This window comes from Miniopterus schreibersii, assembly GCF_964146895.1.
Source record: "Miniopterus schreibersii genome assembly, chromosome: 8".
In the NCBI taxonomy this organism is placed as follows: Eukaryota; Metazoa; Chordata; class Mammalia; order Chiroptera; family Miniopteridae; genus Miniopterus; species Miniopterus schreibersii.
Window position 1 is genome coordinate 17,039,644 of NC_138109.1, and position 20,669 is coordinate 17,060,312.

At 57.0% G+C, this 20,669-nt stretch overlaps 1 protein-coding gene across 1 annotated transcript in view; it reads right to left on the reverse strand.

The window, feature by feature from the left end:
- Nucleotides 1-20,072, reverse strand: part of SDC3 (syndecan 3) — a 31,593-nt gene extending 11,521 nt beyond the window's left edge. The window contains exon 1 of the mRNA XM_081143880.1: nucleotides 19,920-20,072. Coding sequence (XP_081000006.1) covers nucleotides 19,920-20,057 — 138 coding nt within the window. The 5' untranslated portion in view covers nucleotides 20,058-20,072. The remainder of the gene's footprint in view (nucleotides 1-19,919) is intronic.
- Between the last annotated feature and the right edge of the window lie 597 nt (nucleotides 20,073-20,669).

Here is a 20,669-nt window from a genome sequence, read left to right on the forward strand (position 1 = left end):
ATCTTGCCCAGCACCTCCCCCCAAGGTGACTGAGTGCCAGCTCTACCCCTCCCCAGGCCAGCTAGGGACCAGGGCTCAATGGGGCCTCCCGGGAACGCCACAGGGTGCTGCTGGTGGCTGTAGCCCCCAGGGGGACAGAAAGGATAGAGGAAAGAGATGGGGGTGGGGAACTGAGCCTGGGAGGCAGGAGGGAAAGCCTCAGAAATCACAAAATGCCAGAGGATGGTGACAAACAGCCTTTGACCCCCAAACGACCTCTCATTTGCATAATCCATGCATAATTAGCATAATAACCACTCCATTCCCTTAAAGGAGAACTGAATCAGAATGTCCCCAGGACCATCAGCCTCCCCCTAACCCTCACTGCACCCCTCCAGGTAAACTCACACAAACACATGCACGCATGCAGCTAACAGGCAATCCAGTGACATCCTTGTGCACACACCACACATCCCAGCACACACAGCCACACCCCACAAAACACACAGCTATATACACACAGCCCGACATACACACACACATAATTATGACCAACATCTACTGACCCCAACCTGTGTGCCCACCTTAGCTCACAGACAATAGAGCCCAGTTCACACCATCACAAGATCACCTGCTCTCTACATCCCTAGCTACATGTGCACACACACACACACACACACACACACATACACACAAACGCACCTGCTCCACACCTAACACAACCACGAATGCCCCACACAGACTTCATAATCTCGCCACATGGGTGGCACACACCTCACCCAGGGCACACACTGACGCCTACCCATTCCCAGCACATCACTGAACACAGCCCCAAGGCAGGGACACCCTTGGGCTCTGACACCAAGCTCACAACCTGTAAACACCATGTCTCCTGCTTGCATCCCCCACACCCACCGTGCAGACTCAGGCCCAGGCAAGAGAGCTTGCCCACTGCAGAAGCCCCTGACCGCTGCTTCCCACATTGCCAACCCCAGGAGCAGACTCCCAACTGGAGGCTCCCTGAGCAGCCAGTGAAGGTTGAAGATCCCCAGTGGAGCCACTAACAGGGCTCAAGGGGGTTCTAGAGACTTCTGCCTGCCACTGCTGAGGGCCTGCCCCAGGTCAGCAGCTGGAACACACTATCTGCTGCCTCCTTCAATCCTCACAGCCTTCCGGAGTTTTATTATCCCCATTTCACAAATGCAGACACTGGGGCTGGAGGTTAGAACTGAGACCCAAACAGGCCCTCAGTCTCTGGAATCCTTGCCCTGGGCCATCCCCAACCCGATGCTCACCCGGGGCTCCTGCACCTGTGACCCATAGCCCCACTCACCCCTGCATGAGCTCAGCTCAGAACTACCCTGAGCCATCCACACATCCAGTGTCCACACACACCATACACACACTCCAGCACACGGCAAACACACCACGTGCTCTCCCACTCCATTCCGCCCACGCGTCCCTGAACAGGCACCCACCCATCATATATATGCACGACACTCTCAGATGCCCACCAGCAAGCCCCGCTACCTGCACCCCCAGCCCCCTCCACACGCATGCACCACATTCAGCACCAGGCACTTTCCCTCCCGGTACACACAATACCACGCGAGACATGGCACCCTTCCCAGTGGACTGACACGGCCCTGACATTTGTCCTCACTGACCCCTCACCACCATTTATCTTGAGCTGATCCACACAGCCTCACCCTGAAGAGACACCTCAGGCCCCCATATTGATCAGAGGGGCCCCCTCACTCACCACTCACCCCTACTGGAGTCTCTCCATAGAGTTTCAGGTGAGGCATCGAAAGCAGCTAGATATCAGCTAAGTCTCCTCGCTTCACAGCCATTCATTGAGTGTGGGGGACACGGTCAAGGAGAAAGGTAGGGCATCTCCCTCTGCCCTCAGCCTTCTGCCAAGACCAGAGGTCCGGAGTCTCTCGTGCCCGGTCCCCACCATCAGCCCTCCCCAATCACAAGCCTTCCCAGAGAAGAAGGACAGCACAGAGGTTAAGCCAGAATGGATCAGCACCCCCTTACTACCCGTGGGAAAGCAGGCAAACCACTGAATCTCTGGCATCTCAGTTTTCTCATCTGTAAAATGGGGATAATCATAGGATGTCGCTCATAGAATTGCTATGAGAATCAAATAAGAGCATGCAGGTAATGAGCTGAGCACAGGACCCAACACCTAGAGTTGAACCAACAAACGCAGCTGCGATTATTGTTAGTTATATGTTAATAATTTTTTGTTATTACTTCTGAAGACCTTATCTCATTTAAGCCTCACCATCCTCATGAGGGAAGTAAAATCAGGATGATTACACCCATGCTGCAGATGAGGCTACAAATGCCCAGAGAGGTTAGGAGGCACTGCCAAGGCCACCCAGCTGGGGAGAGCAGAGACAGAAAGAGGTTGGATGAGGGAGAAAGGGTGAGTTACAGACACAGACACAGACACACAAATTAGGTCAGCTGGCGGGAGGCCAGGAGCCCAGCACCCCTGTGCGGTGCTAACCATGCTGCAAAAGCTTAGAATAAAATTGCGTATAATTAATTCTGCCCACGCTTCCTTCCCTGCACCAGCCAGACACAGGCACTGCTCTTCCGGTGACCAGAGGCCATGTGAGTGGGGGTTGGGATCCCAGCCTTAGATTCAGTCTTGGGTTCAAGTTCACCTCTGCTTACTTGCTAGGTGACTCTGAGGAAATTCTTTTACTTCTCTGAGCCTCTGTTTGGTTAAATGGTGACAATAATAATTCATACTCCACAGAGAAGTTATGGGAATCAAGTGAGAAAACGCACCAGAATCACACACAGCCCAGTTCACGGGCCGCTCAGGAATCGGTGTTGGTGTTCCCACTAGGCATCACCATGGCACATTTCCCACCTCGGGGCTCACCTTAAGGCTAAACCTTAAGGCCTGAGTGATCACTGAGTTTAACTCTCCCTTCTTGCAGATGTGGAAACTGGAGCCCAGAGAGGGGAAAGACTTGGATCATCTCACCCCCTGAGAAGAGGGGTCAGTGGTGGGGAATTACCAGGCCAAGCAGCACTCAGAGAGGTAAGGTGATTTGTCTAGAGACACACAATGGCTTAAGGACCAGCTCCCGGAAGCAGATGGTCTGTGCAGAGCCCTCTGGATCCCCACAGGCTTCATCCCCGCCAGGCCCCATCCCCAAAACGCCCTCAGTCCTGTGAGAACTCAGTGCCCCTCACGCTCACCAGTTCCAACCTGGAGACCCAGAGCACCACGGCAGGAATGTGGGCCTGGGCCAGGCTCTGGGCAGCGGCACGGCCAAGTCCCCTTCTCCCACTGCCGCACAATGGAGAGCCCGGCCAGGAAGGGGGAAGCCTCGGTCTCCACCCCCAGCCCGTCCACAGCTGCCCTGGCTGGAGCCCAGCAGCCACCACATTCACTTGCGGCTGGAGGGGGTGAGGGGCAGGAAGACTGCATCTGCTGGGGAAGGGGCCACAGGACCCAGGTCCCAGAGAGCAGAGGAGCCGAGGCGTGGAGCAGGGTAAGGGGTGCAGAGAAGGCCCAGGTAGTTAGCTGGGCGTTGTCCATGCACTGGAAGGTTGCCGGTCTGATTACTGGTCAGGGCGCATGCCCGGGTTTCGGGCTCAATCCCCACCGGGGATGTGCAGGAGGCAGTTGATCGATGTTTCACTCTCACATTGATGTTTCTCTCTCTCTCTCCCTCTCCCTTCTCTCTCTCTAAAAATCAATAAATATGTATTTTAAAGAGATCAGCAAAGCCCAGACCCACACTGTTGCTGACACACCCTCCCCGGATCTTCCACAGGGCAGCTCTGAGAGCAGGAAACACCCCTTTGGGCCCATCTCAGCCAACTGCTCTGCAAAGAATATCCTGTCAGCAGAGCCTCCCTAATCCACATCCCAACTCCACCATAACTTCAGCTCGCCCCTCTACCACTTTCTCCACTCCCCACCCCGGTGCTCCCACTACCCTCCCAGAATACCCCTTCCCCAAGGAGCACTGCCCTCGGCCACGCCTACCCTGGGTCAGACAGGGGAGCAGGCAATGTCCCAGGTCAGGAGGCCACAGCCTCTGGGACCCAGACAAGTCCCCTTCTCCCCTCCCTGCACTTCTGTTGCCCCATCTGTAAGATGCACCATTGAGTTGGATGTGCTAAGGGCCTTTCTGATTTGGACACTCTGTGTATCTAAAAATTCAGCCCTTGGGTCAAAGAGATCCAGGGCAATGTTAGTTATGAGAGAGAAAAGATGGAAATAACCTACATTCCCAACAACAGGGGACTAGTGAAATGAGCTAGGGCACAAGCCTGCCGTGGAATAGTACACAGCTCTCAATAACTGGGTTGTCACAAACCCATACTGTTGAATTGTGTCTTTAAAAGGCATAGATGCATAACAAGAGGCTTTTATTTTTCACTTGTTTCAAAGGATAATTAAGGACACGGATCTGCATGCCCTGAGAGTCAGGAGGCAACACAGCCAGGCTGTCAGAGGTCACAAAGCTCTGTCTCACCATACCTGGGTGTCCTGGGGCAGGCACCTAACTCTCAGCCTGGTTTTCCCGGTAAACAGAGAAAACACCCACCTCGTGGGGTTCATTGAGAAAGAACCCACGTGCCCACACCTTAATGAAATGCTCCATAAAGGTTGGCTATTAATACTATTATCATCAGGTTTTTAAAAATAGGTTACAAAAAATACAGAAAGAAACTTGATCCTGCTTTAATGAACTCACCACCAAAGTGAATTTCTAAGCGCTGAATTCTATTAAGGGTCCCAGAGGCTCTCTCTGGGCAAGGGGGTTACAGACAGGTTTTCATTTTTTTCTCAGGATCTGTGTACTTTCCAAATTTTCCATGATGAACTCGGTGCTTTTATTAGTAGGAATAGCACCACCTTTCTGAGTGCCCGTCTCTGCCATCCTCTGGTCTGTGAAACTCCCCGGCCCCTTCATTCTGCCAAGACCCCACTGGGACTGTTCCTGAGGAAACTTAGGACCAAAGAGAGAAACCGGCAGAAAGGAAACAACACAGAGCCTCTGAGGGAGCTGGCAGGGCCCGGGGCCAGGCCTGCGTGCTGCGCCTCCCCGCAGACGGGTGGCTTGGCAGGGCCTAGCTCCCCCCCTCCCAGCTGGCATCAACGTGGCGGGTGGCCACGCTGGCCCACAGTACCAGACGCCTCACCCGCTCGCAGCCTTCTCGTCAGCCCAGTCCCTGGCCCTGCCGTCCCCGCCAGTCCCAGCCAGGGTGCTGGCTGGCCACCCTCGAGCTGCTCCTACGGGTCACCTATGCCTGGCCGCATGATGACAATGAAACCCTGGGAAAACCAGCCCCCTCCCCAACCCAGGACTGGGACCCCTCCCCCTCATGGCTCCATCAGTTCCAGCCACCTGCCCTCTAGCGCCACCCTCTTGGCCACCCTGACTCACACTGCTCATTTATTCCTGTCCCCAAGCTCAGGCAGGACCACCCGCTGAGGCTGGGTCCAGACTGGGCAACCTAGTCCCCCAGCTGCCCACCCCCTACGCTCCTCCCACACTAAACCCTTACGGTTCTGGGACTGCAGGCCCCTTCAGGCTCTCCACGTGCTGTTCCTGCTTTCCGGGACACCTTTCCCTGTCTCTGCCTCACCAGCACCTACGTGACTGGTTCATCGGTACAGCAGTATTTATTAAGCACCTACTGTGTGTCAGGCATTTTTCTAGGTTCCCAGGGCCCCACAATCAGCAGGACAGGCATGTGCTCAGTCAGCTCAAACAGCATGTCCTCTGTGAGGCCTCCACGCACCAGCCACGTGCCTGGTCTGAATTAGGAGTCCCTTTGTGGGGTCTCTACCTCCACTGTGCTGTCATTTGCTGGGGGAAGAGGGGCCACCAACCATGCTCCCATCACTCACAGGGGCCCTTCCACCAAGTCTTACGCTGGGAAGCAAGGACTACTGTCCTATCTCTAATGGGGTCACAGCAGGATTTGAACCCTAGCCTTGCTGACACAATGTCTTGTGCTCAGTGAATTCCTGGGCCCCTGAGAATGCCTGCAGGCTCTCAAGCTGTGACACAACTCATTTCATGGGGCTTTTTGCAGGAGGAGGCCTGGACCATCCCATCCCTCATCATGAACGAGTTACAGCAGCACAAGATAGTACCTACTGTGTGCCAGGCTCTTCACATGCACACTGCCTCATTTCTCTTACCATGAGGGATTGCTATCCCCATTTCACAGATAAACCAAAGTTCAGACAGGTAAAGCAACTGGCCCAAAGTCACACAGCAGTGGAGCCAAATTTGAACCCAGGGTCAGGTGAACCCTAAGGCCCAAACATACTCTTTGTATTGCAGTGCACACCTACCCTCAGCCCTCACCCGTATCCCCCGCCAAAAAGCTCCTCAAGGGTGAGGCAACTGTCAGAGTCCATGTAAACCCTCCTTCCCCCCACCAGGGCCCTGCACAGGGACAGAGAGACTGACTGAATATCCTGGGACAGGGAGGACAGCTCCTGCTCCCATGACAGGTGGCCTGGCTCAGGTGAGCAGCCCCACCCATCACCCCATGACTCACGAGCAGGTGACTAGGATTGAGCCTCCGGGCTCTGCCACCATCTCTGCCAACAAACGGACAAGGGCTCACCCATTCCTGGGGCCATCAGCTTCCAAGGAGCCACCCAGTGTGGGGACTAGGTATTCCAGTCCTCGCTCCAGAGAGCCCAGTCACGTCCCTTCACCTCGCTGGGCCTCAGTTTGCCCTTTTACAAAATGGGGACAATGACTCCCAGCACACAGAGATGCCAGCTGCGATGTGCTGAGCAGTTACTGCAGTTAGTAGGTGCCAGAACATGACAGTGTCCCTACTCAAAGCTCACCTTCCTGCCTGACCACCAAATCCACCCAAGTGACCTCCCTGTCACTGTCAACAGCAGGGCTGTCTCATAGCTCACCACTGCCTGAAATTAGCTTGTTTGTTTACTTGTCTAATGTCCATCCCCCTCCAACAGCTCCTGGGAGCAGTGACTAGGTCTGCCGAGGCCACTCCCATGTCCCGAGGGCCCAGAATTCTGGGACATAGTCGAACCCCATCAATGAATACTATGAGTGTGATCACCCCCTACAGAACCCTATCACCCACTTCCTGCCCCCAGTCACTGTGATTCTGGGCAGGGCCTGTCCTCTGGCCTGTCTCCCTATGTATAAAACCAGAGGCTTGGACAAAGGTTCTCTCTGGTTCCTCCAAAACCCAACCAGGAGGACTCCAACTGAGCTGGGAGGAGGGAAGAGAAATCGAGACTGATCCCAACATATTTTTTTCATAAAACTATGCAAATTATATGCAAAACATTCAAATTAGCAGGCTCCAATTCTGGCCACTTTACAACCAGGCTTGGGCTGGGAGGAAAGTTGTATTTACTGAGCCCCTACTAAACGCCAGACCCCTTACTGATGGAGCCAGATGAAATGGGCCCCCTTACTCCACAGAGGCCAGGCTGCTTGCTGGAAGTCACAGAGAATCCAGTTGGAGAGTCAGAAAGGAGGTGATGGGGGCAAGGCAGGTGGTGTGGGGCCTAGTGGTGGGGAAGGGGCTGAGAGAGTGGATAGAAGCCCCAGTGCCATGTGCCTGGTTCCCAGGCCCACAGAACCTGAGGGAAAACCAGTCCAAAAGGCAGAAGGATCCTGGGGCCACTTGAAGCCAGGTGAGGGGGCTCCAGGGACCTGGCTAGCCCTGGGGTTCCACTAGGCTGACCCCCAGCCCTCCTCCAAGAAACTAAACAGAGCCTGCTGGAGTCAGCCCAGGACAGGCCCAGCCCCCTCAGCTGTGCTGGGACACCACGTGGCTCTGACATCCTCCCCAAAGCCTCCCAGACACATGCCAACATCACCCTGAGGTCACACAATACGCGCACACACTCCTACAACATCTCCATCTGTGTGTGAGTGTGTGTATGTCCAGGCCCAGCCTCCTGAGCAGCAGGCTGTGGTCCCCTCACCTCCCCAATTGCTGGGTTATTTATAACCAGCACGAACTAACACAGGGTGGAGATGTGACTACTCACCCCCACCTGGAGCTGTCCCACTGGCTTCTGAGCTACTCCACTTCAAGGGACAGAACAAGCCAGACTCAGTGTGAGCCATGGGCCTCCAGGGCCACCACCACCATGGCCCAGATGGGAAACTGAGGTGCAGAGCAAGGTATCGGACCAAAAAAAAAACTGAGGAAGGGACTGGCAGAGGCCCCAGAGACTTGCCTGGAACCACGCTTGCCTTTAGGTCCACCGCTAGCCCATGATGACACTCTGGGACACAGATGGGGTCAGGAAAGGGAGGGGACGGATTGATGCCCACGCTCTCACCCTCACCTCCTGAGTCCTGGTAGACAGGCAGGCCTCGTCAAATATAGATGTCCTATAAATACCTCCTGAGGGATGAATGGGAGCAAGAACGAATATAATGAGAAAGTCAGAAATGGTGGTGAGGCATTGGGGAAATCGGAACCCTCACCCGCCGCCGGTGGGGATGGAAAATGGTGTGGCCACTCGGAAAACAGTCTGGTGGTTCCTCAAAAGCTTAAACAACACAATCACCATACAATCCAGCAGTCCCCCTCCTAAGGCAGCTATATATCCAAGAAAACTGAAAACATATGGCCACACTTCTTTTTTTAAATATATCTTTATTAATTTCAGAGAGGAAGGGAGAGGGGGGGAGAGAGAAACATCAATGATGAGAGAGTCATTGATCGGCTGCCTCCTGCACGCCCCCGACTGGGGATGGAGCCCACAACCCAGGCTCGTGCCCTGACCAGGAATCGAACCACGATCTCCTGGATCCTAGGTCGAAGCCACGCCCAGCCGGGCGGGCGGCCACACATTTTTTAAGTAGCAGTATTATTCATGACAATCAAAAAGCGAAAACAACCCCCATGCTCATCAACTGATGGAGAAACAAAAGGTGGCATGTCCATACAATGGAATATTACTCAACAAAAAAAGGAACAAAGTACTAATATAGGTCACCACGAGGATGAACCCAGAGCACATCATGCTCAGTGAAAGAAGCTGGTCACAAAGGACCACGTATTATATGATTCCATTTACATGAAATGTCCAGAATAGGCAAATCCATAGAGAAAGTAAGTTAGTGACTGTCTAGGGCTGGGGGTGTTGGGGAGAAGTGGGGAGTGACTGCTAATAGGTAGAGGGTTTTTTGTGGGGTAAAAATGTATAAAATTGGTGATGGTTGCACAACTCTGTAAATACACTAAAAACCACTGAATTATATGCTTTAGATGGGTGAATTGTATGGTATGTGAGTTAAATCTCAATAAAGCTTTTGTTTAGGGGGAAAAAAAGGAAAATGTGAGATTGAGGCTCAGAGAGGGTAAGAAACTTGCCCAGGGTCACACAGCAGAGCCTGGACTCAAATACTCAGCTATTCACCTTCTCTCCTTCTGAGTCTCCCCAACAAAGGTCCAGGTGAAGCCTCCCCGGCTCCCACCTCCGAAGGCAAACATTGACTCTGCAGACCACAAGCGGGAGTGGCCAGCACAGCAGGCGCCTCCTCCGTGTTTGTCAAAGGCCACTTTGTCAGGTGGGACCACTGGAAGAGGGCAGGCTTGGCCCAGAATAACCCCAGCGAAAGGCGGCGGCTCCAAGCTCAGGCTGGCTGCCATCGCCACTCTTGCACCCAGTGTCTCAGCTCCAGCCCTCAGTGGTCCTGAAATGCCCCCACCCAGGCCCTCTGTCCATGTGGCAGGCCCCTGGCTGCACTGAGGAAGAGGCATGAGGACATGATCCTAACAGGGAAGGGGCAGGACGGTGGCAGGGCCCCAGCAGTGAAGCACATCTGAATTTGAAGACATCTGTCTGTCCCCCGCCCCAGATGGCTGTCTAGGGCAGCCATGAGGACAGACACGTCTTCAGGACCCACCCCTCATCCCCTGTCCTGCAGCCACTTGGCTCCTGGGCACCGCCTCTGCCCAGCCCAGCTGGCAGCCACCAAGCCCCGGCTGGTTTCCGCTCCCAATTCTCTGCTCAGAGGCTGGTCTGTCCTGAGGGCTGGGCTGGGCCCAGTCTGGCAGGTGTTCAGTACCCCACAAACCTCAACTACGACAAACTCAGGTATGAAGCCTGTGCCCCTCAGTCCCTGCCTCCAGCCTTCTACCTCAGCGACCTTACCCATCCTTAGCTCTGGCTCTGGTCCCCCCTCTAGTCACCAGAAGGGGAAGAGGTGGTCCTGGCCAGTGTGGCTCAGTTGGTTGGAGCATTGTCCTGTACACCGAAAGGTTGTGGGTTGGATTCCCGGTCTGGGACACACCTAGGTTGGGAGTTCGATACCCCATTGGGGAGCGTGTGCAAGACATTCAATGGATGTTTTTCTCTCTCTCTTCCTTCCTCTCTCTCTAAAATCATAAACATATCCTCAGGTGAGGGTTTTTTTAAAAAGGGGAAGAGGTGACCTCACAGAGCCTTATAGAGCAGACTTCAGGGCAGAGGCCACAAAGGGTCCTGAGGAGGAAAGCTGAAAACTCCACAAGGACGGTCCAGCTCTGGGGTGGAGGGAGCCACAGAAAGCCCCAGAGCCCCATCTCCTCTCCCCTGACATCATCCGCCAGCCTCCTGTGGGTCCAGCACATCCCTCTGTCCAGCCAGCCCATCCTTAGCCACTGCCATTCAGCAGAGCCCCCCTCCGCCCACTGAGCTCGGACAGAGGAGCCCAAACAGCCACAAGGAATTTAGGGACCCTGTGTGTCCTGGCCCCCATGCTCCCTACAACCCAGGGATGAAGCATGCCCTCCTCTCCTCACGTGTCATTTAAACGTGGCTTTCCCGAGGAAACCCTCCCTCAGGTCTCAGCCCACCGATCACCTGACCCTCTGCAAGAAGGGTCAGAGGTCAGAGGCCGCAGCCCTGGGCTCCCACCATCACAGCCCCCATCACACCAGGGCCCACCCCACCCCAGCTAGAGCAGGGCCTCGGGGAGGCCTGGATGAATGAGCCCCAAAGGTCCAACCCAGAAACTGGAGCAAACAGTGCCCATGGGGAGAAGCACCTGGACTGGAAAAGCGGGGCTCAGAGCTGGACATCAGCAAGGAGCTCTTACTGGAAGCCAGTAGTCTTCCCTAAACCCCAGGACAAGGATGGGGTGGTGGCTGTCACCTCTGTGGTGACAGAGGCCTCTCATTTCCACTGCCCCCTTATTATCAGAACTGGTCACCAGCTCTGGGCACTGCAACGTGCTGGACCCTGGGCCAAGTAAGCCGAATGCTTGCAATGACCCAGCAGTAAAGCAGTCACCATTCAGCTTTACAGAGGGGACCTGAGTGCAGTGAGCTGCCCAAGGCCACCCAGTGGACAGTGGAGGTGGCAATCCGAGCCCATGTGGGGCTGACGCCCAAACCACCCTGTTTCCACCACTTCTCACACCACTCCTTATAAACCAAGGACAGTCCCTGTGTACTTCCAAATGCGCAGGCACTGGTGCCTCCAATACCCAGCTCAGGCCTCGCTCCTCCTGGAAGCTTCTCCTTCCCAACCTTTTCCCAGTGACACCCACTCCCTACTCAAGGCCCCCAATTCAGCATCTCCTGGTTGTGCCTCATCCTCCCTCTTGGTTCAGAAATGCTCTGGCCAAACACAGGGTTCCCAGTGATCAGAGTCCACGGGCTGCCTCGTGCTGAAGGTTCGGACTCAGGGTGTGCATCAGGGAGGTGGTTAAATGAAGGGGCTGCCTCGCCTGGCCTCTGTGACCCTGGCTGTCACTTTCCTCAGGGCCACACCACCACGCCCCCGCTCCTCCCCAGTGTGTCTGCGCCCAGGGTTTGGTGAATTACACAAAACCAAACCTCTGAGAGACCCAGTGCTGAAATCTGCAGTGTGCCTGGAGGTCAGGGGGAAAACAAAGAAAGCTCTGAGGCCCTCTGCACCCCCTTAATCACTGCTGAGGAGGCAGATAACCAGCTGCCCCTCTGGCCCGGGCTCCCTAGATTTGAGGATTAAGAGCTGGGATTAAGGGCGGTCAGCAGCGGAATAGGAATAAGGACCCAGGGAGTGGATTCCCTCCCCAGTGCTCCTCCTCTGCGCAGGAAAACAGACTCACGGCTCAGTGCTCCCCTACCCGCGTCAGCCTCAATTTGATCACGTCCCAGAGGCTGGGAAGATGTGGTGCTCAGCGTGCCCTGGCCCAAGAGGAACCACAGACAGGCCACATGAAGGAAACAGGCCTCCCATCCTCCCCCTGCCCAGCAGGCCTGCGCTCCCCTCCCAAAGGGGCCACTTCGGGTCAGGCCCCGCCTTCTCTGCCCTCAGGTCTTTCTGACAGTTTGGCAAATGTGAAGACTGGAATGGTCACCCATTCCCATCTTCCCACTTTACAGATGGAGAAGTAGAGACTCAGAAGGGAAAAGCTATCCACGGTCACTAGACCAGTCAGGAGCAGATTCACTTCTGAGATATAAAATCTTCGGGAAAGTAGAACAATGGAAATAAGTAAAATAAAAGTAACTTATCCTTTTAACTAGTGGCTTCCTTTTAACTAGCTTCGGACGAGTGAACCAGCGGAACCTTTCCCAACACTACCCCTCCACGCAGCCTAGTGAGTGAGGCCAGAGCCCACCAGGCAGAGGCAAGGAGTCGATGCCCAAGTTCACACTGCTCCTTAGCAGCGCTGGAACTCAAACCTGTCGCTGAGAAGGCCAGGCTTCCCTCCCTACTGCTCTTCAATCGTCCCCTGAAATCTCAAGCAGGCACAACCACCACAAACACCTCCCCCACTCCGGCCAGGCTCACAGACAAGACGCAGGACACACACACAACAACCTGCACACTCCCAGCTCCCAGCACCAGGCCCGAATACAGCCAGGTGCTCAGAGTGTTTGCAGAATGGACCACTCAGTGAAGCAAAAGCCAGACCCCAATGCATATGCACACAGCCACGTGTGCCCTGGGCGCCCAGTGCCCCCTGGGTGCCCGGTGCTCCCAAACAGCATGGCATCTGGGAAGCGCAGACAGCAGCTGCCTGCCAACTGCCTCACCCTGGGCAGGTTGCTTAACTTCTCAGGCCTCTGGGTCCCCACCTATAAAATGGGGTGAGAACTGAGTGCTTGGTAACCACTTAGAACTGTGACCGGTACGCAGCAAGCACTCTTACTGGCCGTTATCATCGTCATTGCTGTCACCGTCTGTGCCTATTTCCCCAGCACAGAGAGTAAGCATCCTGAGGGTAGGAACCAGGCAGACTTCAGCTGCAGACATTCCCACCTCCCCTCAAAAGCAGCCTGGCCCTGAGAAGGTGGCAGTAAACGTGGTGGGTAAGTGAAGGGTAGAGACAGTCACAGGTGCCCATGCCCCAGCTGCGGGCCCTGGAGAGGGTGGCAGTTTGTGGGTTCTGCCAGACACCCCAAGGAGCAAGGCTGTCCTTCCCTTGCTCCCTGTATAACAGCCCCCCAGCTCTCCAGGAGCCTTGCCTGCTCAGGCCTCACACAACCCCCCAAGCCCCAGCCCAGAGAAGTAGACTGGCCTAATGAGCCAGCCTGGTGGCCACAGTCAAATTGGCAATCAGTTTGCTGCAATTAGATTTCCCAGATCCCGCTGGCGATTGATTCTAAATTACCCTTATTAAAGTCTGGGCTGGCGACCAGGGTGGGAAGGGGGGCGGGATGGATGGGGGGCCTGGCTGGCGGTGCAGGAGGTACAGGGAGCACTAGGAGGCCTTAGGGCTGAGACTGACCCCAGGTAAAGTGAGCCCATGGCCCATCCCAGAAGCAGGATGCAGGTCCTGATCAGCACATTGTCCTTGCCCCACCCTCATCTTAGAACACTGGCCCCGAAGGGGGTATGATGACAAGGTCAGCAACGGGACAGACAGAGTCCAGGTTAGGTGAAGGGGCAGCTGACACCCGCTCCACCAGTACTGGCCACGTGAGCTCAGGCAGGTGGCATAACATCTCCAAGCCTTCTCCTAAGTAAGGCGACCACCACCAGCCTCCACGTGGTCAGAAGGCTCAATGAGACAACCTAAGGCGCAGGACCATGCCCAGTCCTTGGGCAAGACCCAGCCCATCTCCGGGCTTTGGGACCCTCTGTGAGAGGCAGGCTGTGGGGCTGACCAGCTTCCACCTCTGAGCTCCCATGCAGACATCAACAGTCACCTGCTCAGAGCCAGGGCAGGTGTGATGAACGGAACACAGCCCCCGGCTCCCAGCTGGAGGAAAATGAAAAGAACCTGGTGTCCCCATGTCTTGGGCTAATGATGTGGACAGCAAGGTCTCTCTGGGGTCCAGGACTGGAATAACCTAAAGAGTCATCGAATCCACTCCTCTAGCTCCAGACTGGACTGCAGGCACCCACAGCTCCCGGGAACCAAATTCCCCGGAACTCAGCCCCACGAGGGTCTGGGAAGAGCTTCCTCTAACCTGGACTAATCCTGCCGGCTCCACTGGCAAGACCTGCCCAAGTTCTCCCTCATAGGGTGGCGCCACCTCCAGGGTTCTGCTCTGGGTCATCGTGATCATTCAAACTTGGGGCCCACACTCTCCAAGGGAAAACCTTATCCCCACCTCCAAAAGCAATTCCTCAAGTGAGACCAAGAAAAGGACAGGAAAAGAGAAAAATGGAAGCAGGTAAATGGGAGAAGTCAGCACTTTCTTATTTCGCTTTGCTCTAAGGCAGAGAAGTATTCTTAGCTCATTTTAAAGAAGAGGAGCCTGAGGCTCAGAGAGGTTAAGTGAACTTGCCAAGACCACAGAGCAAGAAATGGGCAGAACCAGGATTTCAACCTGGTCTGGTTGGCTGTAGGGTCCCTGCTCCTACTACTACCTCAAGCTTCACCTTTAGGTTTGGAGAACCCAAAACAGCACCAAGGCCTGGACACCTGGAGGTGGAGTCCCGGAGGGAGGTGGGGAGAAGGCGGAGACCTCAGGCAGCTAGGGCAAGGATGTCGTAGAACCCTCTCCACCTGGTATAAAAAGCCAGCTGTGCCCTCCACCCTCAGCAGCCAGGTAGGGAAGGGGCCAGAGCATTTGTCCAGGCCGCCCCCACTCCCATCCCCCAGCTGGGCCCTCAGCCATTGCTGCTCAGGCTCCCCCTGTAATCACGGCTTCCTGTTTGGCGCTGAGAATAGGCCTGGTCAGTGGGGGAGGGGAGGGGCCACCCCTCAGGCCAGGGCCTGCTCTGGAGGGATCGGGAGGGAGAGCGCCGGAAGTGAAGGCTACCGGCCTCCTGCAATCTTGGGAAGCTGGGGGGGGGGGGGGGGGGCAGTCAACAAATATTTACCAGGCACTGGCCTGATATTCCCAGGATATGGTGGACCATTAAAGGGGACAGCAAGCCAAGCCAGGTGGTAGAGGACCAGCGCAGACACTGCACCCTACTGGGGTGGGGGTTGGGGTGGGTGGGAATAAGGGGCTGGGCCTTGGGACAGTTTCTGGCTCTGGCCACCCTGCCCCCTCAGACACAAAATCACAGGGCTCCAAGCAGCTGGGCTGCAGCCCAGAGCCACAGTGCCTCTGTCCCACCCTGATGTGGTAACCCAGTTTCAGCACTCAGACCACAGACTTGCCCCACGCGGGCCCCTGGTACCCCCCAGCCCACAGGTACATGCCAGGATTCTGCCAGCCTCACTCTGTCCCCCCAACCACCCTCACAGGAGAGAACACAAAGTCCCAGCTTGGGCTCCAAAACTCACAGTCCTGGCTTTCTTCCTGCCTGCCCCCCTTCATACATTCACTCATTCATTCATTCAAACCATTCAGTTCTGGGCAGGACACAAAGTTGGCCTTGGGGGTTTAGCAAAGAACAAGGCAGCCACAGAACTGATAGCCCAGTTCTATCAGCCCGCCAGGCCCTAGCTCAGTCCAGCTCTGCCACTTTCCAGCTGTGTGACCTTGAGGTCATCATTTAACCTCTAAGCCTAAGTTTCCTCCTCTGTAAAATGGGGGTTCTAATCATTTCTACCTCTGAAGATTACAATGAGGATTAAATAAATGCTGGTTCTATTAGTAAGCCCTCGGAGGAGTGGAGGCCACCTCCCAAATCAAACCTTCAGGCCCTGCCAGGCTGGGGAGACAAGACTTGCCCACCTCCCATCCCCAGCTGCCTCAGCGGGTCGGCTCCAGCCTCAGGAATCCTACTGCAGCCCCTTCTAGAGCAACCCATCCCTCTCCCCCCAGAAGCTTTGGGGGAAGGTCCCAGCTCCAGTGGCAGGGACAGGAGGGAGGCCTTCACAGGGCCTAGCCTCTGGGGGAAGATGCTTCCCTTCTACCCCTCAGGATGCCCCTCACCCACCCCCTGCTGCTCTAGCATTTTCCAGAGCCCAAGCCCTGAGCTGCCCTGCCCCAGTGCTGCGAAGGGGCAAGGACCCAATGCCGCAATACAGGAGGTGGAAGGAGCCACTTGATTTTCAAAAGGCTAAACTCTCTTCCTCCAGCAGCGCTCAGCCCCCACCAAAGCCCAACACGAGGGAACAAAAAGCGCACTGGCTTCACAGCCGGCAGCACCATGTTCCAACCCCAACTACGTCCTGAGGATGCTGTAACCCCAGTACAGCCCTGTAAGTCAAGCATGTGTCCCCAGTTGACAGATAAGAAAGCCAAGGGCCAGGGCAAGCTACAGCTTGCTCAATGTCACATGGTGACCACTTTTACAGCTTAGCTCCAAACCTCCTCCTCCGGATGCCCTCCTTGACCTCTCCAGGCTCTCTCCTGAAAGGCCCCATCTGCTGAGAGCTCCCTACATGGCTGCCTGTGCTCAGTCTACTCAAAGAGCTCATTTTCTCATCGCAACATCTCTGCGAGGCTGGCACCGTTATTGTCCCCACGTCACACATGAGCAAGTTGAAACACAGAAATCCCTGACCCAAAATTGCACAGCAAGTGTCTGTCCCCAGAGCCCCTGCCACCTTGGGGGCTAACAGGCAGCAGACCCCTGTGGTGTCCCTGTGTCGGGCCATGGCCTGGAACAACCCAGGGGTCCCCACCTTTTCATTTTTACAGCGAGAGCAACCCAACGTTCAGAGTCCACTGGAGTAGCTGGAGGGGAGAGGAGTAGGGAGCTCCTGGATGACTGACATGGTGGGGGTGGGGAAGGAGTAGGACCACCAGGCCTGGGGGTAGGGCTTCAACAGAATTCCAAATTGATTTCCACTCCCCAAGGTCCCTCAACCTTCCACTGCCCACCCCTACCATAGTCCCAGCCACAGAGCGGCAACTGTGTAAAGAACAAGAAAACAACATTTGCTGAGTGCTTGCCATGTGCCAGGCACTGTGCTAAGAGCTTTACATACGAGCCCCTTTCATTCTTGTATTCCCCCCATTTTACGGAGGTGGAAACAAAGGCACAGAGGGGTTAAGTAAATTTCCCAAGGTCACACAGCCACAAAGTAGTGAACACCCGTCACTGGGAGTATTCAAACAAGACTCAGGGGCCCCTAAAATCGCTTCCAGCCCTGAGCTTCTAAAAGGACATGTTTCAAAGCTCAAATTTGGTGGCCCTGAAGGCAGATGTCCCTCAGAGTTATAGTCACCTGGTCTCTCAGAAGAGAAGATTCACCAAAGCAGATGCCAGGAGAGAGACACACACACACACACACACACACACACGTAAGCACACGTACACACACGCCAACTCACCATCTGCAGCATGAGATCTGCTATCCCCACTGAGGTCACTCTGGAAGCTCCCCCATACACACACGCACTCCCTTTCAAGCTGGTGGGCAGACCTAGGGCCCTCTTGTCCCTCTGAGCCAGCTACTTCCCAACCCCAGTGATATCCTTAGAGGACCCCGCCATGGAGGCCACTCCTGGAGCCATCCCAGTTGGGGCTCTTCTGGTCTAACTCAGTCCCTTCTCCTGCAGGCATCACCCTTTTCCTCCGGTGAGGCATCCCTGGCAACTGGACACCACCCATTAACCCTTTGCCTCCCAGGTCAGATGAGGTGATGCCCCTCCTCTACAGCCCACTCCAGGGAAGGTGTGAGGCCTGGGCAGGAACTCGTCTCCCCCTCATCTGGAGCTTCACCCCTCCTCTCCTTCAAGTCAAGTCCAGGCATGTGGGCCTCAAGGCCCAGAGCCCCAAGGTTTTGCTTTCTCTGCCATACAGCACTGGGTCTGAGCCACACCTTCTACCTCGCCCTCAGATCCAGGGGCACCCTGCCTCCCTGAAGCCCTACAGCACCGGGCCCATCACCTGGTGTGCTCTCAAATCAACTCCTTCCACCACTTCCTGGGCAATAAATTTGTAGCCTTGGTTTATGAATAAGGAACAGTTGTTCAGCAAGGGATGTGACTTGCCCAGGGTCACACAACTTGAGATTCCTGCTGGGCCTCCAAGTCTAAAGCATTTTATCCCGAGCCCCTTTTCACTCATTTATACACAAAGCATTTACTAAGCTTCTTCTGAGTATGAAAACACATATCTTCTCATTTAATCTTTGAGGAGGGTGTCATTATTCCCTTTTCACAGAGGGGAAAAGAGAGGCTCTGAAAGGTGAGATGATTTGTCAAAGGTCAGACCACGAGCCAAGGCAGTAGCAGGATTTGAACCCAAGGCTGTGTGATTTCCAAGACGGTCTTCCAGAAGTGTAGCTAAGAGTGCCCCAGCTGCAGGAAGGGCTGGGTCTCTGTCCCTCCCAGGGACCTCTTCTCCGCACCCTACACGGGGGAGTACCGGGGCTGAAGCATCCAGCTACCCTGGCATTCAATACTCCCCTATTCTCAGCTCGAAGCCCCCAGGTGAGGAAGGCAGGTGAGTAGCCCATCCGTCCAAGAAATCCACGAAGCAACCTCTGCCCCCCTGCCTGTCCTTGTATTTTGCAGGCTGGCCTCAAGGAGCCTTGCGGGGGGGGGGGGGGGGGGGCCCTGAGAGGTCTGGGTCCATTTCAGTGGGGAGCAGGCAAAGTTCTTGGAATGAACCAAGGAGATTGGGCCTGGGAACCCCCAGCTCATTCCCAGCCCAGACATGTGTCCACAGGGGACTCACTTGGAACCTGAGTCCTTCAAAGGACCGAGGTGGCCCTTCTTCCCTATACCCTCCTCCTCCTGTTCCCCCTGTTGGAGCTGAGACAGAGCTCAACCCCACAGCTGCTGCTGCTGCTATGGTCACTCAAAGGGACACTCAGGAGTCACCTCTCACATTCGCACTCACCTCCACCTTCACACACCTGGCCCCCTCGGGGGTACATGCCCCGTGTGCAGACTCACCCCTGCACCTGCGTGCACAGGCACATGCACACACTCCCAAGGGTCCCAGCACACGCCCACCACAGAGGTCTCACCCACGCACTCACCCCTGCAGGCACACAGCCCAGTCCCTGGTACTCACCAGGCACAACGGGTCACCCTCCCACCACCAGACACACAGGTAGGACATGATGGCACTCACCCACACACACCACAGGTCCCAGCACCCTTCACTGAAGTGGACACACACGGTCCCCTCAGGTCACCTTCACACAAGTCCCCCTCCACCCCTCCCCTTCTCTGGGCCCCACTGCCCTCATCAAGGCTACCCTGGGGGGAACCAAATGCACACCCTCCCCAGCAGGAGGAACAGACCCGACGCCCTAAAAGTGGCCGCGGTCTGGGCACACCCACGAGCAAAATCCACGTTTATCCAGACCCAAGACACACCCAGCCCTGGCCCCGCGCCCGGCGACCCCCAGCCACCGTCAGGCCCTCCCCGCACCCCTCCCCCGGAGCAGGGGACCCGGCCGCGCGCGCGGGGAGGCGGATTCCCGGAGCCACCGGGGAGGGGAGCAGCGCTGGCTCCCGCCGGGCCTCCCTCTGGGGAGGGGTCCCGAAAGGAAGGGGAAGGAGCCCCCAGAAGGCGCCCGGCGGCGGGGGTGGTCTTCCCGCCCCGATGTCACCCCAAGGGGCGCCCACGGGGAGGGGCGAGGGGCGCAGTGGGGGAGGGGCCGGGGGACGGCGAGGGGGTGCGGGCGCGCGTCACTCACCCCCGCGGCGCGCCCGGCCAGCAGCAGCAGCAGCAGCAGCGGCGGCAACAGCCCGCGGGCCCCGGGCCCGGCCGCGGCCCCGGTCCCGGCGCCTGCCCCGCGGGCGGCCCCGGCGCGGCGCGGCGGCCCCGGCTTCATGGCGGCGGCGGCGGCGGGCGCCTTTGTTCCCGAGGCGCGGCGCGCGGGGCGGCTGCTCGGCGGCGGCGCGGCCCGGCGGCTGCACCGACGCGCGGCTCGCTCGGGGCTCCCGGCTCGGCCGCCCGGCTCCGCCTCGCGGCTCCGCGCCCACAGCCGCCGCGCCCGCAGGAAGCGTGCGCCGCCGCCGGGCCGCCCCCAGCGCGGGCGGAGCGGGGAGGGGCGGGGCGGGGCCGAGCGCGCCCCCGGCCCGCCATGCCCGCCCCTCGCGCCCCCGCCGGCTCCCGCCCCGCCCCGCGCCCGCCCGGAGCCCTCGCGCCCGGGTCCCCAGCGCCCCGCGCCCTCGCGCAGCGCGTCCCCGCCGCAGTGGGGTCAGCGGGGCGCGCGCTCCCCCGGCTGCCGTGCGACCCGGGGGAGGACCCTGTCCCGCGGAGCCTCGGCCCGGAGAGCGGGGGCCCCTCGGAAGGCGCCCCCTCGCGCTGTCGGGAGAGAGGGAGGGTCCCGCGTGGGAATGCGGGGCAGGGGACGGGCCCGGCTCCTCCGAGGCTCTGAGCAGATGGGTCGCATCCGTGTGGTCATTAGTAGCCTCCCCGCAAGCGCCCCGTTCACAGGGCT